The sequence below is a fragment of the Ursus arctos genome, unplaced genomic scaffold (assembly GCF_023065955.2).
Source record: "Ursus arctos isolate Adak ecotype North America unplaced genomic scaffold, UrsArc2.0 scaffold_23, whole genome shotgun sequence".
Classification (NCBI taxonomy): domain Eukaryota; kingdom Metazoa; phylum Chordata; class Mammalia; order Carnivora; family Ursidae; genus Ursus; species Ursus arctos.
Window position 1 is genome coordinate 36,244,863 of NW_026622908.1, and position 22,370 is coordinate 36,267,232.

The 22,370-nt window shown below is 42.3% G+C and overlaps 1 protein-coding gene across 1 annotated transcript; it reads right to left on the bottom strand.

Annotated features, from left to right (window-relative positions):
• Positions 1–12,237: 12,237 nt before the first annotated feature.
• On the bottom strand, positions 12,238–13,200 carry LOC125282575 (olfactory receptor 10Q1). The gene has a single exon (XM_048217657.2). The coding sequence runs from the start codon at positions 13,198–13,200 to the stop codon at positions 12,238–12,240; it is 963 nt and encodes a 320-aa protein (XP_048073614.2).
• Between the last annotated feature and the right edge of the window lie 9,170 nt (positions 13,201–22,370).

Genomic DNA, 22,370 nt, shown 5'->3' on the forward strand with positions numbered 1-22,370 from the left:
AAATACACCGCCGTGTGGGGCTCCTGCCCACTCCCGTTGGGGGCAGGATGCCAGAAGAGCTGCTCTTGGACCACGTGTACGGAAGGGAGACCAGACATTGGCTTTGGTGGTGGTTAGATGTTAAGTGAACAGAGAAAGTTTAGGGGGCTTATAGGAACCTAAAGACTTGTGTTCGTGTCCCACTTCTAAAGGTGGGGGGCTCCCTGGATTAGCCCCTGTGGCAGGGGTAAGGGCAATTCTGTACCCTCACCACGACATGGCATGAGTAGGTGGGTTTCCCCAGGCCAAGCAAGTGTGCTGGATGATGTTGGGCTCAGGCCACCTTACCGGGAATCCAACCAAAAAAAAACCAAAACAACAACAACAAAAACCAGCCTGTGGGGGTAGAAGAGGCTATAGCTGTGAGGGCATGGGTGATTCTCTCGTGAAAGAGGGATCATTAAAAGATCAGGGAGAAAATTCATTGCCCTGGAGCAGCAGTCCCAGAAAAGAGGCCTCTGAAAAACCCCACATAGTCTCATGACGGAGCAGGGCTGCCACACAAACCTCACCCACTGCCAGTACTCCATGGCAGCAGACTTGAAGACTTTTGTCCTTGTACCCACCCCCAGTCCCCTTCCTTCCCACTGCACATCCCCAGGCTACCTGAGCTCAGTGGGGAGGACATGTGCTTTGAAGCATGTGAAATTCAAGTTTTAAATTGGGCCAGGCTTTTGAATACCTGGAAGTGGGTCTTCCATACCAAAGTAGAAATTATTTTTAAAACTAAAAGTGACCAGGAAGCTAGAGTGACCTCCCAAGGTGTAGCCCAGAGGAAGGAAGATGGGGCCAAGTCTGGTTTTCCTTGTGGCTGATTGGGAAGAACAGTGGCCTTATAGCCAAGGTGCTGGGTTCCTTCCGGTCTTTCTGCTCTCCTTGTGTGGCCTCCTTTCACTCTTTCTCTCTCTTTGATCATCTGTGAAAGGTTAGAGATAGCCAGATCCCCAAATAACTTCCTTTCAATGAAAAGGCCAAAACCCAGGAATCCTCCTCCTCTGGGTTCTAGAAAACCGAGGGGCAGTGGAGACCAAGCAGTAGATCTGAGCAGGTCTCCTTGCCCCTGAGACACTTGGCTTACAAATCTGAGAAGGGAAACCTGTAGAAGGGAGACTCCCATCCAAAGCTACCATGAGATAAAGAACTGGCAGGCATCTATGTGTAACCCTCAGGGCAAGACACACAGCTGCCTTAGAGGGTCCTGTGATCCCTGAGCCCCGGGTCAGTCTGGGCTTGACTAGCACAGCGACAGGTGATGTGTGTAGTTTTGAGTGACATCTCTAATTTCACCTTTCTGCGCTATCTCTCCCTCCCACCATCAGTCCCACACTAATTGTTTTGAGTCCCTGAGGCAATTGTCTAGCTGGTTAAGAGCCGCACTAATGTCTAAAGAGGCTCACCTCTGAAGGATGGTAAGATCTCAGGAAGTTACTGGAATCTAGACCCAGCAGCTTAATGGATTGTTGACAGGGTAGCAGGCGGAAGTCTGAGAGCAGCTCTTATGTATTTTTCAGAACCAGACTCTTTTCCCAAGTACAAGTCATGGTGCTGGGCTCTCATGGGACATGGAGCTCTTTCGATGTCATTTGGGACCATATCCCTGAAGTGTTTTCCTCAAACAGACGGTTGTTTTCATGTCCCAGCCTCAGTGAGGTCAATGGGGAATAGACGCAGCTCTGTTTTTTCGTTTCTTTGTCTTCGGGTGCCCTTTCCCACTTGTGCTTTCCCTGGTAACTTAGTTCGTTGCTGCTCTTCAGAGCAAGTGAATCGTTTGCTGGGTGTCTTATGTTTTCAGTGACATAGTAAATATTTTGAGTTCCTTCTGTTTCCTCTCTAGTGCCTAGTAGAGGGGGAGCACTTAGTAAATACCTCAAGAATTGGGTGAAGTGCCTGCACTAGGGGTTATGATCCCGAAGAGAGGCCATCTGTAGCAGAAGAGGAGAGCCTATGGCCTTGTACTGCTTGAATGGATGTCCGTGTTGGGAGGGACTCTCAGGGTCCAGGGATTCAATACTCAGGGCTCTTGGCTGTAAATGAACAAAATCAACTCTGGGTTTTAATATTGAAAAGACACATACTGATGACATGATTGGGGGTGGTTCACAGATATACTGGGAAAGCAGGAAAAACAGACCCTGAAATGGGCAGGAGCAAGGGCTGCCATATATACACATACAGCCAGAGACACAGCCTAAATCAATACATCCCTCCTAATGCTTACACGTGCCTCATAATACAGTGCAGGTGTTTCTTATCCAAACCAGGAACACAGGAAGCAATTTAACCTATAAACTAAATGTATAGTTATTCGCGACTAATATTTAGAATAACTGGGTAATGGAGAAGAAAGAGAAGGCAAGCTATTCTATTATCTAATCTATCTATCTGGTCAGAGCTAGGTAGGAAATGTGGGTGGAACCATAATGCTTGTTTCTGCACCTTGTCCACGAGGCATATTTATAAGCTCCTTCTTCTACTACTGCTCAATGGTCTGAATGTTTGTGTCCCCCTCAGATTCATATGTAGAGACCTGACCCCCAGGATGCTGGTAATAGGAGGTGGGGGGGGGGTCTTTGGGAGGTGATTAGGTCATGAGGGAGTCCTCAGGAATGAGACTAGTGCCTTCAGAACAGAAACCCCAGAAAGCCCCCTCTCCCCTTCTGCCATGCAAGGACACAGGGAGAAGACAACCATCCATGAGTTAAGAAGTGAGCTCTCACGAGATAATGAATCTGCCACACCTTCATCTCAGGCGGGGGGGGGGGGGGGGTGTAGGGGGACCTCCAGCCTCCAGAAGTGTGAGAAATACACTTTTGTTGTGTATAAGCCTCCCAGTTTATGATATTTTGTTACAGCAGACTGAAACGACTAAGACAACTACTATCTCAGCATGGGTCTTCTAGAAAGCAGAGCCAGGAGCAAGAATTTAGATCTTGACATTCTATTTGGAGGATACATCCCCAGGGAGATGAAGACATCAGAGGGAAGGAGGCCAGGCTAGATGCAAACAGCGTGGTGAAATGCTTTACTGCAGGGAAATTGCGCACGAGTACGAAGGGGCCAAGATCGCTAAGGAGACATGTTCACTCAGCATATGGAACTCCCCTGAAAGGAGACCCCACAGCCAGGAGTTCAGGGAGGAGAAGAGGAAGGGAAGCTCTTGTACCTTATTCCTTCTCTTCTCTTGCTTCTTGTTGACCATGGGGACTTGACTCTTCTGAAATTCTAGTCATACCAACTAGGCCCTTCATGGTGTTAAAAAACAAAATTCAACCAAGTAAATTTGAAAATCTAATTGGTTATTTTAAGTGATTCGTGAATCAGGTGCCATCCCACTAGCAAGTAGAGGAGAGTTCTGAGGAGCTGTGCAAAATGGAAGGTTTTTATAAGAAGTAGGGAGGGACAAGAAAGTTACTAATAAAAGAAAAGGATTGTTTCAGGCAAGGTCATCTTCCCTTAGAAGGAAGGGCTGGAGGTCTTACCATGCAGATTACCTCATCTTCTCATGGGGGGAGAGAACCCACCTAATGGATTACCTCACTGGTGTTGATCAGAAAATTCCAGATCAATTGGTTTAAAATTCCACTCCTGGAGAGGCTGAAACTGCAATGAAGTCTGGGGGCAAGTGCTCCAAGAGTTGTTGGCCTAGAGTTGTTTTTCAACAGGCCACACAGGAAGTCAGGAACCATGCTCTGAAACACAGCTATTAATCTGAGTCCGGAAGAGGAGGGGAACTTTGTGTGGGCAGGTTTGGTATTCAGGTTCTTGGGGATGTCTGCTGGCTGAGAGGCCTTGGAAAGAGAGCAGAGCTTGGGAGGCAAGCAGTGTCCTTAGAAAGGAAGCGGTATAGGGTTAGTATCTAATATACACTGTGGGGCCTCCATTTTTCCAAGAGAATGAAAATACTCTGAGAAGGAATATAAACCCTGTCATTCCAGAGTAGCATTTCTCAACCTTGTATTCATTATTGCCCAGGTACTGTTTCAGAATTTCTCCCTTCCTTCCTTCCTTCCTTCCTTCCTTCCTTCCTTCCTTCCTTCCTTCCTTCCTTCCTTCCTTCTTTTTCTTTTTTCCTTTTTCTTTCTTTCTTTCTTTCTTTCTTTCTTTCTTTCTTTCTTTCTTTCTTTCTTTCTTTCTTTCTTTCTTTCTTTCTTTCTTTCTTTCTTCTTTCTCTTTCTTTCTTTCTTCTTTCTCTTTCTTTCTTTCTTCTTTCTCTTTCTTTCTTTCTTTCTCTCTCTTTCTTTCTTTCTCTCTCTTTCTTTCTCTCTGTCTGTCTGTCTGTCTTTCGATTTTATTTAATTATTTGACAGAAAGAGAGACAGCCAGCGAGAGAGGGAACACAAGCAGGGGGAGTGGGAGAGGAAGAAGCAGGCTCCCAGCGGAGCAGGGTGCCCGATGCGGGTCTCGATCCCAGGACTCTAGGATCAGGCCCTGAGCTGAAGGCAGATGCTTAATGACTGAGCCACCCAGGTGCCCCTGTTTCAGGATTTCTTTTCCCTTAGCCCGGGGTTCTTGGTCATGCCGCTTTGAAGAATGAAGAGGTAGACCAGATAAAGAGTGGTGGGCAGCAAAGCAAAGTTTACTGGGTGATAGTGCAAAGCTTCTGAAGAGGGAGGGGACCTGAGAGGGATGCCCTTGGAGTTTCTAAGTCTAGGGGATTTTATACGATTGTTAGGCTGTTTTAATCTGATTAACCTTCCATGTGCCTGTCACTCAATCAGGTTTTTGTCCATGCACTCATCTACCTATCAGGTAGTTGTTCATGTGGGAAGGGTGGGGAGGGCTCTTTTCAGGGTGGTGTAGAATAACAGGGTGGGGTCTTTTTTCTCTTAAGGGTTTCCTCTTAAGACAAGTCCCCTTGTCCCTGCCTGCCTTCTTCTGACTACCCTCCATTAGTACTCTTTTAAGGACCCTTTATAACTTTTATCGTCAATCCTCTCCAGCTCCCATGAATTTAAATACTACAGAATAAGATTTTGTCAGATAGGGGTTAGCTTTGGAGAGCCACAAATCATTGAAATATCTAAGATTTCTGAGGCTCCTGGGTGGCTCAGTCAGATAAGCTCCCGACTCTTGATTTTGGCTCGCCTAAAGATCTCTGGATTGTGAGATCCAGCCCTGCCTCAGGCTCCGCGTTGGGTGTGAGATCCTCTCTCTCCCTTTCCTTCTGCCCCCCCCCCACTAAAAAAAAAATCTAAGATTTTTTTCACTTCCAAGTAGTAATTTTTGCCCACATGGGGGTGATAACGTCCCTGCGGAGGTCCTTTCAAAATGGTGGCCAGTCTTGATCTCTTGGAAAAGGACACCAAGAGTGTTAGCAAAACAAGTCACAGTCTTCCTGTCTGTAGCTGGCCCTTAGGCTCTGAGTGAGATTCTTCATCTCCCTCCTTCACATCTCATTCGATTCCCTCACTCTTGGCTCACACTTTGGCTGATCTGGGTTGTTCTCTGTTTCCCTGAGAGGTACGAATACTTGGTTGTCCTGACCTTTCAGGTTTTGGTTGTTGTGATTGCTCATTACAGTCTTTCCTCCAGAGTTCAGAATCACCCTGGTTCAAGGTTTCAGGAACTGGAAGCCCCTCTCCCATGCTGTGAAATTGTGGAGGTAGAAGCTGAGGGTTAGCCCTATCGAAAAAGAAAGACTTGGGAAAATCTCCTAAGCTTCCGACTACATTTTATCTGTTCAAAGTTTATTAATAAAACATTACTTGGACTTGACTCCATATCCTGTTCCTGTTCTGGCCTAAGTAGTATGGGGGAGTCATGAGGGCTAACACCTGGTTCTACCCTCCAGAAGCTCACAGTTGACTTGCGGATACAAGATGTGAACAAGAAGCAAGGGCTTAAAGTTACCAATGGCATAGGAGACAAGTACAGTGGTTGCTGTCAGATATCAAGCATGGTAGGGAAAATGTTGCAGGAATTTAGGGGAGAGAGGGTTACCTGTAGACTGGGGTAATAAGTAAATATTTCATGGCAGATGGAAACTAGAGGCATCCTTTTAACACGGGCAGGGTTTGCATAGGTGGGGAGACACAGAGAGAGGGATTCTGAAGCAGGGGGCTGGTAAGAGCAGAGGCCAGGTGGTGGGACCATGCCTGGCATGTTCTAGGTTCAGTAAAGACACCAGTGTTGCTAAGAGAGAGGCTCCTAGAAAGAGGTAAGAAATAAAGTTGAAAAGTTGTAACTGGGGCCCGATCCTGGCGTGCTTTTAACGTCAGGGAAAGGTGCTGCTTTTGTATTTACCATTTCCTTACCTGTCATTTCTCATCACTCATAAATTATAGGGTGCGGAGTCATTCCATGAACAGAGTCACGGAATCTATAGCTGGAGGGCACCACAGCGTTAACTAGAACGTCACTCATTGTACAAATGAGTAAATTGAGGGACAGCTGACTTGTTAACATCAGTGAATTAGTTTTGGCTCAGAAACCAAAGTAGGACCACATGAAGTGGTTTCTGGTCCAGTTACGCTCTTTGAGGCTGTTGTAGTAGAAACAGCAGGGACTTTGAAGTGAGACAGACCTGGCTGGTAATTCTAGTTCTGCCACCGAGTGGGTGTATGACCTTGGGCATGTCACTTAACCTGTAAGAGCCCCTATTTGCATACCAAAAAACTGGTAATGATGGCCCCTGAAACATACTTAGCGCTCAATAGACACTAGGTCCTTTTCTTTTGTTTACTCCCGAGGTGTCAGCAACCTTGGGAGTATAATTTAAGAGATCCACACTCCCAGCCTCTTCTCGTAGCTGGTTTGAGATAAACACTGATAAAATCACCAAGGACTCAGATAACGAAATATCTCCAGAAAGGCTGGGTTGAGACACGTGTGTGAGGCTCTGGCTGGTGGGGCGTGGGCGTGCAGAAGAATTGGAATTCGGGAGTCAGAGAACCCATCTAATGGTAAGTGCCCTTTCATGTGTTAAGCATAAGAGACCCAGAAACAAGACTGCAGAGGAGCCATTAGAATCAAACTCATAATGGATAAAGAAATTGGATTAACAATGGAATATGATTCAGGGATTAAAAAGAACAAATTGCTAAAATACACAACCACCTGTATGAATCTCAAAAACATTATGTTAAGTGGCAGAAGCCACACACAAAAGAATACATACTTAATGAGTTGCATTCATATGAAATTCCTGTATGGGCACAGCTAATCTACAGGATAGATGTCAGAACAGTGGTTGATTGGGCAGGGAGGGGAATTGATTGGAAAGGGGAACAAGAGAAATTTCTGGGGTGACGAAAATATTTTATTATTGAATACAATTGCCCAAAGACATCAAACTGAACCATTTGAAATCTACATATTTTATTGTATGTTACTTACACGTTGATTAAAATATATAAAAACAAAATAAACCCACCGCATTTTCCTTTTTGCTTCAAGTGTTATTTGAATTATGATCACATCAGAGTTAATGGAAAAATCTTTTCTTGCCTTGTCTTTTCTCCCAGATAAGCAGAGGGTGAGATGTTAAATCTTTGCTGGGATTCTGGAAGCAGAAGCTGGGAGGCAGAGTGAAGCCAAGGATGCCCCTATATATGGTAACATCCAGAGGGAAGCTGTCATCCTCCAAGATGGTCTAATTGGAAGTTAGTCCACAGTAGACAAGAGTCGAGAGACCAGATATGTGGCAGTTTCTCAGGAATTAGAAGACCCAGGTTAGAACAAGCCGGTAGGCACTTATGCATAGCCACAGAGATTTGTTGGAGCCTTGTGGCCTCATCAGCGCAGGTGGGAGGGAGTCTTAGACATTTTGGAGCCAGAGTTTCTAAGAGCTCCTTGGTCATGGAAAAAAATATAAACCCCTCTTTGAGAACACACACAAGAACTTACCAAAACTTACATTGAGGAAAACAAGGGTGTATCGTACACCATGATCTTCTTGCATATATTATTCTCCTCTACTCGAGAAAAAAAAAAAAAAAAAAAAGACTGACTTGTAATTGAGTGTTTCTGTTCCCAACAGTCAGTAGACTCTTTGAAAGCAGGTATCTTGTGTTTTGTCTAAGAATCCAAGCATATAGCCCAGTGTCAGGTACATAATATGGTCCCTTCCTCAACCCCAAGTCACCATCCCTCTACACTCTCTTTATCCCAAATCCCTACCCCCCCCTCCTTATTTTCATAGCATTTGTCTATTTATTTTGTCTCTTTCCTCCTCATAAACATTAGATCCATGGAGTCAGAAACTCTGGCAAATAGATTCTTTCTAAATATTTGTTTAAAAATGAGTAAATGAACACACATGATAAATATTTATTGAAGGAATTGTTGTATTATGGCATCAAGGTGTCTTTCTAAAATAGTTTCATAAAGATCACCAAGTATGTGGCCTGTGGTCTCTGGGGATGGTTACACAACATTGTACACCATCTCTGTTGAGTAGCTTCTTTTTCCCAATGTTACAAGCACCGTGCTTTTTCCTTCTTGTGAGAGCTGGATTGAAACCAAAAAGAAGCAACTAGGACAATTCTCATATTGGAGTTGGCGGGCAAAGAGAGGCTCAAGCAATAACCACCATCATATTTCAAGCTTCTAATTATTTTCACTAGAATCCATAATTTTATAATGTGGTTTCAAAGTAACTACTGGGAGAGGGAGAAACAGAGAGAGAGAAGGAGAGAAAGGGACAGAGGAAAGGGAATGTGGCCGTTGTTAGGAAAATGTCTGTTGCGATGCTTGATGGTGTGATATGGCAGGTTATTTCTGACCCATAATATCCACAAAGCAAACTATCTGTCCAGGTTGTGTTGTTGCATCATCTCTCTCATTCCACCCTTCTCTTATTGCCCTCTCTCCACCAACACTCATTAGTTGTAACTGGACAATACAGACATGCACAAACACACACTCCTTATATGGTTTTCTTGGTCTTCAACATGTGGGAAGGAGAAATTGGAATTCCTGGGAATTTTCGGGAATGCACAAAATTAAGCCATGTAAAAAATATTCTCACTATTCTTTATCCTCTTTATTCTTACTACAGGCATCTAAAATTTGTTTAATAATTATAAATATTAGATGTATTAATATCTACCAAGTACTGTAGCCTGCAGCAAATACCCAAACACTGGGAAATGCCCGTGAACTTTACTGAGTGGTATCTGAATAAAGAAACATCTGGATCTCCCATTAACATTAACAGCACTGCAGAATCACATGTCAAAACGGCCAATCTAAGGACTTATTTGCTTCCAAAATGTGTTATTTCTTGGAACATCACTCATAGGATTTGTATAAAGTTTCCCAGACATATACACTTATGAATATTTATTTTATTTGCAAGGATGACTCACCGTTAGCAGCAGACAGGGCCACGAACTCACACATGGAATCAGCTACCAGCAAGACTGACTGATCTGGTTGTGACTGTTTCTTGCCCAGTGCTTCTTGTCCTCATTCCCAAAATGTAAACTTAACCTTTGACTCGGCATGTCATGTTTCCTGCTCCTGTTTTCTGCTCAACACGAGTGGATTCCTCTGAACCAGCAGCCTCTCTGTGTTGCTGATTATGCTTTAATTCTTGCAGGAGATTTATGACACCTTTTCCAATTTTCCTAATTTTTCATCTATCTTTTCTCAGAATTTGGGTTTAAAAATAAATAATTGTTTTTGAGAAATGCTGGGAAGGAATTCCTACATGGAAACATTACTCTCATCACTGTAGCTAACCCTTCTTTTCATGCACTGGTTGACCCATAAGAAAGGTGTTGGAGAAATCCAGTGTGATAACATAGCGGTGATAAAGACATACCGATGTTTCTAGCAAAGTTACCTGCAAGCAGTGTCATTTCAGGGAATGGAACTGATTCCCATTTTGTATTGCATGTAGTGCAGTGTTTAATTAAAAAAAAAGAAAAAGAAAAAAGGCAGAGCTTCCATTCAGCTAAAATCCTTCCAGGAAGGTAATGGGGGGAGCCCAGTTAATTCAGCTAACAGGAGTGATCACTGCTCTAGAGCCTTCTTCTGATAGAGTAACAGTTCACCTTCTTTTTGGGTTCCAAGTTAATTTTCTGTCTGATTTGTGACATTAAATAAAAATGAAAGGAGGCCTGGAAACGCAGCTGGAAACTCTCCTTGTGTTAGCATTCCCGACAATGCCTCGCACACTGTGTGCATTTAATTGACTCATTCTGTCCTGATGTGGCTTGGCCTGCATAGGTTGATAAGCAGCCTGCCAACCAGAGAGTTTTGTTTTTTCCCTCCAGCATTCAGTGGGAAGCAAAGGCATTTCTAATACATTGTTAAACCCGTGACTGTTTCCAGAATAATTAACACTTTGTAGTCCTTCTCCTTATCCCCATGAGAAATCAGTGTAAAAAAAATGAAAGCATCAGAAAGCCTGGGTGACTCAGTCGGTTGAGCGTCTGCCTTTGGCTCAGGTCATGATCCCAGGGTCCCGTGATCAAGTCCCATGTCGGGCTCCGTGCTCAGTGGGGAGTCTGCTTCTCCCTCTCCCTCTCCCTCTGCCCTCTCCCTGTTCATGCTCTCTCTGCCTCTCTCTCAAATAAATAAATAAAATCTTTAAAAAATTAAAAGCATCAAAAGCAGTAGTTTTGAAGAGAAGAAGTAACTGAAACATGAAGTGCTTGCCTAGGAAAAATATGAAAGGTGGAGGATGGTGTTGTGATGGGAATTTACAGGCCAAATAAATCTCTATGAGCCTCAGATTCCTTACAGAAATTATCATTTTTCTGCTTATGAGAGTAACACCAGCCTCATTTTACAAAACACACAAAAATGAATAAATTAATAAAGAAGAAACAATCTTCCATAATTCTACAGATCAGAGATGAGAACCATGAACTTTCTGGTGTAGTTCCATTCATTATCCTGCACATGTATTTTTACAGAATTGGGCTCCTGTTGTAGTTAGCTCTTATCACTTACCGTTATAATGATAAATATTGCCCCTTATTATTAAATATTAATTTAAATATGATTTTAAGTATGTTGTATTCATGTGTCCAGCAATGAAAGTGAGATTTTAATACCTTTTCATTTTACAAATATAAGGAACAGCCTTATAGTTTCAGTTTTGTTAGACTTAATTTTCTGAGGTTATGATTTTAGAACAAGAATTATTGAATCAATGAAAAGAAACGTTTTTAGGCCTTTGGAATGCTTAGCCCTATGGCATTTAGAAAGGTTATGCCAAGTCCTTAGGTCAGTTTTAATATCCACTGGCAGTCACTCTCACTCTTCTGGGGTTGCCAACTAAAGTTAGTTTTATGGGCTGGATCCAGACCCTTGCCCGACAGGTTGTGTCCTCCCTGAGCTGTTCTGGAACAGGTCATTTCTGGTTAAGCCCTGTCCTCGGAGCCCTCTTTACCTCATTGTTCCCCAGGGTGTAAATGAGAAGGTTGGGCACCGTGATGTCAGCTGTGCAAAGCACATAGGTTCTACAGAGGGTTTGTCTGTGGTCCGGGCACAGGTACAAGAGGATGGAATCGCCACCTACCAGCAGGACGTGCTGCGGTGGTGGGACCAGTGGCGCCACCTGCTGAGTGGGTCTGTGAACAGCAGCCATTAATTCAGGAGGCACCGGAAGAGGTGAGGAAGAAGAGCAAAGCCTTGAATGGCTTATACTAAGGACAGTGCAGGCATCGAGCAAATGCAGTGTCTCGTGCAGCATGGCTGATGCACTGTACGTGCTTAGTCAATGAATGCCACGTCCTGCCCGCTTCCTGGCACTACGGAATGAAAGACAATGAAGGCAGCCAGTTGGGATGTATGGAATGAAGGAAACCGAAGCATTAAGTAAGCTCCCGTTTGCCATACACTCGTATCTAAAACAATGATAAAATATATTTCTCTTAGATCCACGTCTCTGTGAATAGCTCTTAGTGTCATTGCCCCGGCAGGAGGCAGGGCATCTGAAGGTATGAGGCTTTATTCACAGCATGTATGAGGGGGTCCTGAGGGAGCCATTGCTATGACTGAGCTGCGAACCTTTAAAGTAGGGCCAGCGGACTCGAGCTCCCGCATTGAGAGTTTTGTCCAAATTTTCTAATCTTATTCAAAGCACTTCAAGGAAATGAGCGCAGACTGGGGACACGGGGGCAAATACGGCAAAAGAAGTACCAACTGCAAAGTGTGGGAAAGTAAGTATTGTAATTCCGTATTTGTTGTTTAGAGGTCGTCGTCATGGCAACTGGCAGGCACCCAACCAGGGCTCCTTAAGCGTCAATTGGCTCCAGAGGGGGCTGCCTTACCGAGGACGGCATTCTTCAGGGCACCTTTGACATCCTTGTTCCTAAGGGTGTAAATCAGCGGGTTGAGTAGGGGGGTGACGAAGGTGTAGACCAGAGCGATTTGGCGGTCCTCGTCCTCGGAGGTGCTGGAGCGGGGACGCAGGTAGACGAGGCTGCAGCAGCCATACTGCAGCAGGACCACGGTGAGGTGCGACGAGCAGGTGGCGAAGGCCCGGCGGCGGCCCTCGGCAGAGCGCATGCGCACGATGGCCCAGGTGATGAACAAATAGGAGACACAGATCAGCAGGAAGGGGATGGTCAGCACGAGGATGCCCACCACGTAGAGCACGGCCTGGTGCACGCGGATGTCTGCGCAGGCCAGCCGCAGGACCGGGGGCACGTCGCACAGGAAGTGGTTGATTTCCCGGCGGTGCCCGCAGAAGGGCAGGGTGAAGATTAAGGCCGTGAGCTGCAGGGACAGGAGGAGGGCCAGGCCCGCGGCGCACGCCACCATCTGGATGCACAGCTTCTGGGTCATGATGAGGGTGTAGCGCAGTGGGTGGCAGATGGCCACATAGCGATCATATGCCATGACTGCCAAGAGAAAACAGTCAGCGCTGCCGAGGGAGACAAAAAAGAACATTTGGGCCCCACAGCCAGCCAGGGGAATGGGCTTCCGGGCCCCCCAAATGTTGGAAAGCATCAAAGGCACTACCACAGAGGTGTAGCTGATTTCTAGGAAGGACAGGTTGCACAGGAAGAAGTACATGGGGGTGCGGAGCGAGCTGTGGGTGCGCACCACCCAGATGATGGTGCCGTTGCCACCGAGGATCATCAAGTAGAGGAGGAGGAAGAGGAGGAAGAGGAGGGCCTGGAATTCAGGGACGGTGGTGAACACGCGGAACACGAACTCAGCCGGGCCGGACTGGTTGAGGACAGGGCTCCTAGCAACCATGCCTCCTGCGAAGGAAGAGCAGAAAGTGCTGAATCTTCCTTTGCCATTATTGTGGGAAGAAAAGCAAGCATTTTAAATTTGATCTTTGATTAAGCATTTAGTATCCACTTTCCCATTTCAGTGCTTGGGGTGAATTCACACTAGAGCATGGTATATTTGTCCATGGAAATCTTCATAAATGGGATAGAAACCCATCTGTAGAAGTTTCTGGTGCCAAAGACGTGTAGATATTCTTGGTGAAGTGTCTTTTTTTTTTACTCTGGTATTTTACATCCAATTGACAAGGGCTAATTCTTTGCTTGTATTTAATCGAAGAGTTGTGTAGTTGTAGATATTTTCAAAATTAGGCGAATGGATGTGTTGTTCACTTTTTGGGTAAACATTGTTATTGAAATGTAATATACAGAGAAGGTCACAAATCCTAAGGCTACAGCTTGATTTTTTTTTTTTTTTAACACAGTGAATACACGAGTCTAACCACGACCATGATGAACAAATTGAACACTTCCAGTAACTCTACGAGCATCTCTCCTGCCTCCTGTCTTTCTACCTCACAAAGGTAAAGTACTGTCATGGCAGATTAGTTTATGTTTCGATTCATCTGTGTAACGATGAAGTATGTACTGTAGCGTAAGTGTCTCAACATTGTGTCTGCAAAGGTTATTCTTGTTCTGTGCACCAAGACTTTATTCTTCCTGCTGTTTTATAGTATTCCATTTTATGGCTGGGCTATAATTTATTCATGAGTTCATTTCTCATCCAATGATTTTGGTTCATATAAAACTGGGCAAATACCTTTTATTCTAAGCCTCCTGATATATACTTTTTATATATTTCCTCTCCTTTGCATATTTTTTTCTAAATTTTCATTCATGGACCTAAACTTTTGGACTTGGACCGATTCACATAGGAGGGGACTGTAGGGAGTAAGGAAAAGTTAAGGTGGCGCTGCCTGAGATAAGAAAAGACAATAAAGAGACAAAAGATGCAATAATAAAAATTGAAATAGACATTAGAACACACAGGTGAGTAAGAAAAGAGCTTTAAAGGCATCTGGGAAGGGAAAAGTACCTATAAATTAAACACCTTCAGCTTACTACAACTTTTCAATATAAAAAACCCAAGAGACGATAAAGTAATGTCTACAGTTTTAAGAAAAACAAATTGGTGTGGAAGAATTCTGTACCCAGGTTTTAGTGACTTATGTTCAAAAGCAGCAAACAGATTTTCTCAGACTTACAAGGGCTTAGGAAGTGTGTCATTCTAAATACAATGAAAACAATTCCTCAACAAAGACTCCTGGTTGCTGGGTGATTTATCAGCATACATAATCCAGGACTGAGGAAGTCCTCATGTAAAAACTCAATTTGAAAATTCAAAGAGTAAAATATATATTTAACACTAAATGGTTAATGCAAATATTGTTAAAAGCCAAAAAAAAAAAATCCAAGGATAATTCTTGAAAATACACATAATATAAAATGCAAAAATTAAAATAACTCTGCACATTTAAAACCACAAATTATATCATTGGGAAATTGATAGGGAAGGATGGGAGAAATAAAATAATCATGAAATAATTTCCTCAACCTGTATAAGGAAGGATTCAAGAGATATTTCATTTAGAAGTAACTAATCAGAGAAATATCTATTCCAACATATATTTCTGAACGATGACCATCAGAATAAAACGCAGCATACCCATTCCAAATGATCTGATTTAAAAAGTAAATATCGTACAGAGAACAAAAGCCTCAAACAAAGAAAACTGCGAGCAAGTTTATAAGATAAAATAGCTTAAATAAGAAAAGTAAAGATTCAATTTCTGAAAACAAGCTTAAATGAAATTTATGTTCTAGTAAAGACAGAGTCTCATATTTACATGATAAATCCACCAAGCACACATACAGTGACACAGGAAGGCTAGCATGACTTTAGTTTAACGTTGTGTGTTTTGCGATCTAGCCAACATAAGACAGAAGTTAGACAGGAGTTAGATTTGACTAACTGAAACACAACAGAACCAATTGAAAAATTTGGACCAATAAGATATTCACGAGAGTGGCTAGTTTCAAATGATATGGTGCAGAGGGTCTCTTAACTAACAATCTTCACTGAACTGCGGTGTCAGATTAACCAAGCTCCTCATTCCCTCTGCTCAACGGACTAAATGATACCCACGATGTCCTGAACATAGGGGACCGTCGCTCTTCTACGCCTGAGCATTCCTACACCTACGCGCGGAATCGTATGTCTACAAGTTGGTCGGATTTCCCCCAAACCGACTTATATCATTTGTATTCATGTTGTAATTATGTAATTTCATTCTTACAAAATCTAATAAGATGTTATGTGAATATAAATGATGAAAATTAACAACTGAATGCTTGGTAATGGCAAGTGGCTGGAAATTTTGTGGAATAACGTGTGAGTTGAACCACAATGAGAGATGAGGAGGGAGAGTTGGAATAATTTCGTATTTGTATTTGACATGGGTCTAGATGTTCACTCTGTTGTTACAAAAGCTAAAGCTGGAATTAATACGTGATGCTTGAGAAGAAAGGCTTTGATTTCAGGTGATCCAAACTCAAAGCCTTTGACTTTATATCAAAAGGTTGATGAATAAATGCCCAATGGAATATTTTAAGTTAAAGTACAACGGTTAAGGTAAGTATGTAGTTCATGCTTTGGACGTTAGGGCTTTCTGTTTCTATCAATGTTAGTTAGAAAGTACCCTTCCCTCAAGCAACCACCAGAACGAACGGTGAATAATAAATGATACACTAGCAGATACACCTAAGAAATAACAAGCAGGAACTACTTGAAGAAAACTGCTAAGCTTGGCACAGATATGCCTGGATGGAAAACCCAATATTTTAATGTTAATTGGCCCTGAAGTAAGGTGTAATTTCTATCAAAATCCCTGGAGGAATAAACAAGAGAATGTTAAAAAAATAAAAAGAGTGCCACAGTAGAACAAAATTTGCATCACAAGACCTTAAAATAGATCACAAATGATTATATGTTATAAAATATATCCTATGTCATATCATAAATCAAAATGGTATTTGTAGAGCCCTAGAGCTCCAGGACACTGTAGCAGAGAGAACCATGAACAGTAGCCACGTGTTCAATAGCACTCATTGGGTCGGGCATTAATTTATGCACTTTACATTTCTTAATTCATTTCGCAGCCTCTAAAAAGGGGCTCTTATACCTGCTTTATGGATGAGAGCATTGAGGCACAGAGAGGGTAAGTAACTTGCCCAGAGTCACACTGGGCTAGCAAATGTTGGAATCAGAATTGAAACATGGGCTGCCTGCAGAGTCTCTCGTCTTAATCACTGTGTTATATTACCTCTCTCTATTATGTGCATCAGTTTTATCAGCTGTAAATGGATCTGAAAATACATGTACCTACTTCTTAGGTTGTTGGGAGACTCCAATGAATTATTTTGGAAAAGTACTTAGAACAGTCCAAGCACAGAGCGCACATTCAATATATAGCCACTATTATCACTCTTCAAATCAATTAGAGAGAATCAATTTCCTAATATGGACTTAGGGCAATGGGTGAATCATTTAAAAAATGAACTTCCTAATGCATTATACATCAAATTTTATTTCTGATGGATTTGAGATTCAAATATTTTAAAAACAGGAAGAAAACTACAAGGTAGTGTAGATGACCTGCAGAGACCTCTGAGTACAAATGATTTACAAGCAAATGAGCAGAATCCGTAAAAATATTTTAGATATTTTGACAGAATAAAAATTTAAAATATCTGTGGGTCAAAAAAACGACAGGCAAACTGAATAGGGGATGAAATTTTATATAATCCGGCAAAAATAAACCCCTCATTAGAAAAACAAATAGAGGATCCGAACAGGCAATTCAAAAAAGAAATATGCTAATGACAATAAAATATGCAAATCCAACCTAATTAATATTCAAACAAATATACAATGAAACAAAATCAGGTAGTTTTTTTTTTACTTACAAACTGACAGTGGTGGAAAAAAAGATAATCCCTGCTGTTGTTAAAGTTGCAAGGAGAGACACATCCCCAAATATTGCTAGTGGAAGTAGAAGGTGCTAGAAAAATTTGTCAAGCACAATCTGGCGATATGCAATAAAAGACTTGAATAGATGCATGCACTTTGCTTCAGCAATATTCTTTTAAGGAATTTATTCTTATAAACTAACCATGAGTCTGTGCATAAAACTATTACAGTTTTCTGTATCGTGGGGAAAAACTGTATCACCAAAATATCAGTAATAAGAAAATGCTCAAATTAATTGTGGCATATCAATGTGAGGGGACAAGCAATCATTTGAAAACGATGTTGCAGAAAAATATTTAATAAGATGAGGAAGGCTCGTGAAAAAGCAGATTGTAAAAAAGCATTATATCATGATTCCATAAAAACTATCTGTTCAAAAAAATATAAAAGAAAAAATTTGAACATATTAACAATGAATATTGCAGGGTAAATGGGATTGTGAATCTTTTTATGACTTACGCTTTTCTATATTTACAAATTTTACCATGAACGTATGCAATTTGGCAATCATATAATAAATTAACATATTTCCTTTATTCATTGGTATTTCTTTTTTTTTTAAAGATTTTTTATTTATTTATGTGACAGAGAGACAGCCAGTGAGAGAGGGAACACAGCAGGGGAGTGAGAGAGAGGAAGAAGCAGGCTCCCAGCGGAGGAGCCCGATGTGGGACTCGATCCCGGAACGCCGGGATCACGCCCTGAGCCGAAGGCAGACGCTTTTAACGACTGCGCTACCCAGGCGCCCCATATTCATTGGTATTTCAACACGGTGTTGGGAAGGAAAGCTGGTAGAGCGTCAATCACATGGATTTTTGTGGTCAATTAGATCTGGTTTTGAAATCTAGTCCCCTTATTTGCTAATTTAATTTTACATTAATTATGTTACCTGGTAAGCCTTGGTTCTCTAATGTGTGATTAGGGATGTGAATATGGAGCTTTACACGGAATTTGTGAAGATTAAATGTTTCAAATATATAATGTGTCTGGGACATAACAAGGGTCCATTGAATGTAACTGCCCTCCCCTCTCTTTTCTTACAATGGTGAGTTTCCCTTGGGTATTTACCCTTTGGTTCTTATCTCTTCCGGAGTGGATAGTGAGATTCCTCTAGAACTGAGTTCTTCCTGGCCTTGCAGTTGCTCTGCTAAACCTTGAAAAATAAAAGAGTCACAGAGAAAATAGGGAAAAACAAAAAACAAAATGAAAAAGAGATTTCAGTAAAATAGGTTTTTTTTTTTTTTTAAGGTTTTATGTATTTATTTGTCAGAGAAGGAGACCACAAGCAGGGGGAGGAGCAGACAGAGGGAGAAGCAGGGTCCTTGCTTAGCAGGGAGCCTGATATGGGACTCGATCCCAGGACCCTGGGATCATGACCTGCGCTAAAGGCAGACGCTTAACCGACTGAGCCACCCTGGCGTCCCTCAGTAAAATAGTTTTAATTATATATGGTGAAAACCACATAAAATCAATCTGGATTCGGGAAAACATTTGAAGACAATTCTGTCTTATTAAGACATGAACATCAAATGAGCAGCATTGTACCTAAATAAGAACATCCAAGATTTGGGGCAAACCATAGTTTGGAGATAAAGCGAGACATGTAGTATGGAGAGTGATGTCGGCCAGGTGATTTCAAGGAGAAACTCACACACATACCAAAGGTGGGACTATAGCCTATTGAAAAATCAAACACATTAGAGTTTGTATTTACGAATTAGGGTTTTCCTCTCCAGTGTTCACTTTCAAAAGTCTTTCAGTCTACTATTCTCAGCGAACCTCCCAACCCTGTTATCATCACTTGGGTGAATTCACTTGATTTCGGGTGCTTGTATTCCTTCCTTGGGGAGCTGATGCTCAAAGCACCTCCACTCTGGCAGCGCTGGTCTGATAAACGTTCCAGTCGGGGCCATAGTTACACCCCACAGGGGCAACAATGTCTGTCTTGTTCACCGGTATATCCCTATCACAACTGATTTGATTTGAACTAAATTGAATTACTTTGTAGTTAAATCTCATGCCCCTTCAACTTCCTTTCAAAGCCGACACTCAGTGGCTCCTTCTGCAGCCCAATTATCCTGCAATGACTTCAGCTGCACAGAAAGTGGGGCTTTCTCAATCCATTGGTTATTTTTTTATATTTGTCCGCTACAAAGGAGGGCTCGGGTGGTACAGATTCAGCTGACAAATGAATGGTGGGAAGCATAGTAATTAAACTAGTTGATGTACTTGTTGAACCAGTAAGTTTGATAATGTTGGGAAATTCAGGGAACCATGAAAACACAGCAAGAGCCAGTCATAGGTCAAACGTGTGCTCATTTATAAAACATACAGAAAGTCGAATCCCTGTATCTGAGAATTGTATGGGGACTCAAGAGGCATCAGTTCTATCCTCTCGTATCCTACATGCAAAAACCGAGGTCCACCAAGACTAAGCCTGTCCAAAGGCATATGGCCGGTTATGGGCATATGTGAGGCCGGAATCCACATTCGGTCTGTTACTTAGCAGAGAATGGGGTCTATGACTCATGTTTTCACCTTCATCAAAGGCTGATTAATTAACCTAGAGAGTGCAAACATCCAGGCAGAAAGGATACTTAGTATGACTCTGGTAGTGCCGCTGAAAAGCATGCCCAGACTCAGGCGAGTGCTGTGCACACAGGTAAGGGAAGCAACATCATTTGTCAAATATTTTGAGAACTCTTCAATACACGTCCTGCCCCAAACTCTTTCCCCTAATGGCGATCACCATGCCATTATCAAGTTAATTATGCTTTTAGGAGATTTTTTTTTTTAAAAGATTTTATTTATTTATTTGACACAGAGAGAGAGACAGCCAGTGAGAGAGGGAACACAGGCAGGGGGAGCAGGAGAGGAAGAAGCAGGCTCGCAGTGGATGAGCCTGATGTGGGGCTCGATCCCAGGACCCTGGGATCACGCCCTGAGCCAAAGGCAGACGCTTAACGACTGAGCCACCCAGGGGCCCCTTAGGAGATATTTGATCTCTCAACAGGGTGTGAGTTCTGGATCTGCCATGGACTAGTTTTAGAATCACGGACAACGTTACTTCACCTCTCTAAATCTCAGATTTCTAGCTACAAAGGGTACATTCTGGTTACCTCACAGAGCTATAGTGAGAATTAATAGTCGCATGCATTAAGCGCTGTGCCTGACTTCTAGGAGTTGTTCTTTTCCCATTCTCTTTACTGCTTTTTCTACCACAGCTCTACTGAACACTTTCATTTCCTTTCCATGGTCTTGCTCTGGGGACTTTGCCATTATCTGTTCCGGCTGCCTTGGACCAGAGTGTCCCCTCCCACTCCCTAGCTACATCCTACTCCTCTTTCGGTGCTCACTCAGATCAGGTGACATCTCCCCCAGAAAACTTTCCCTGATCCTTGTTTTTCCCCAATTGCTCCTTCTGTGAACTTCTAGAAAACCTCTTCCTCACCTCACCTCTAAGGTCACTGTGCCCTATCCATAAATAAATCAACTGAACATTTATTGAGTGTCTGTTAAGAACTAAAGTCTTAGGCTCAGCTATGTGGATGGATATAGGAAAATTATGACATAATTGCCAACTTCAGCCTCATAAGGAAACAGGGCACATAAGAAAAGAACGTAAGCATCCTTTGAGGAACTAATTCTTAAACTGTGCTCCTGAGAACATGAGCTCCTCGTGATGCTTCAGAAATGAGTTTTTATGAACAAATTGAAAACATTCACACTTCCTCTCAAGGTTTACAATGCATATTAGCACAACAGAGTTCTGCAGGGTCCTATTGTAAAGCAAATAGCCTCATTTTACCTGAAAAATTTCCAACAGTTTTTACCATGAAAATATTTTTCCCTCTACATAGCACCATTAAATTGCTTGTGATTTAATAATGCTGCTTGAAAAAAGTGAGTTTCATGCTATGCTCTTTAGGATAGCCCCATGGAAGAAATAGTGAAAGAAAAGGCAAAAGACCCATTTCATTATGGCTTTACACTTCCTAGGTATATAATACGGAGCAATTCAATCATTTATCAGAGTTACTTTTCCACATCTGTACAAGTGGATAGAAACACCTACTCTGATAACTCATTTTTCCCCACAATTCAATATTGATATATATGAATATTCTTCTCCAGTAGTAAAACATTATAGGAATTTGTGTCTCTTATTATTTTTTAAAACAAAATCAAAATCAGATCTATCAAAGGAATTAAGTCTCTTGAAATGTTCCCTTACTGCTTTGAAATTGGTTTCATTCCATCAGCCACCTAAGGAAATTCACTAAAGAGAAGGTTAACTTTTTTGCTGAGATGATGAATTCCTGCCATAGAAGATAAAGGGGCTCTCCCAGAGAACTCACCGACTCTTACAGGGTAAAATGGAATGAAGATCCACAAACTTTGTGTTGCCCAGTATCTCATGGAGAAGACAAGTAGATGGTATATGATACCTCCATGATGTCCAGATAAACACAGAGAAATGTCATTTACATGCTAATATTCAAGAGAAGAGACACCCCTTAGAAATTTATGATCAAAGTGGAGCAGGGTAAGACAGATATCCTTTGGAAGGATGACACTATGAAATAATCCTAATTCAAGTTCTGAATTAGAAGGCCTGTCTCTTCCTTAACAACAGAAAATAGATTCTGTTACATCCATTCAGAGTCCAGTCATGCCTGATTTAGTCCGATTGGTTAGTGTCCTTTATGAAAGGTCTTTAAAATTAATGGGTCCCCAAAGAGGAGGAATTTCCCCAGTGGTTTCCCCTTAAACTGAACCCATCTAGAGAAAGAATTTGAGGAAAATTTCCCGTGTTGATCAACTAAGCCACATTACTGGGCAAGTCTTTTGTGCGGTCACTGTACACAATGACTATCTGGGAATTCCATGAAGGTATCCTCATTCCTCTCCTGTACCCACCAGGGAACCTTCCCATGTTGTGTTCCAGACAAACTCCCAGTGAGCATTGTTGAATGCACACGTTCATTTCACCCGCAGCTCATGGCGCATGTGTGACAAGCTAATTCAGCACTAGCCTAGGCACCTGGGGAATCTGGAGTCTAGTAATGGCTCTGCCATGTGGTACCTTGACCTCCGGCAAGTAC

Coding starts and splice junctions, on each gene's coding strand:
- LOC125282575 (XM_048217657.2), bottom strand. CDS start 13,200: ATGGTTGCTAGGAGCCCTGTCCTCAACCAGTCCGGCCCGGCTGAGTTC.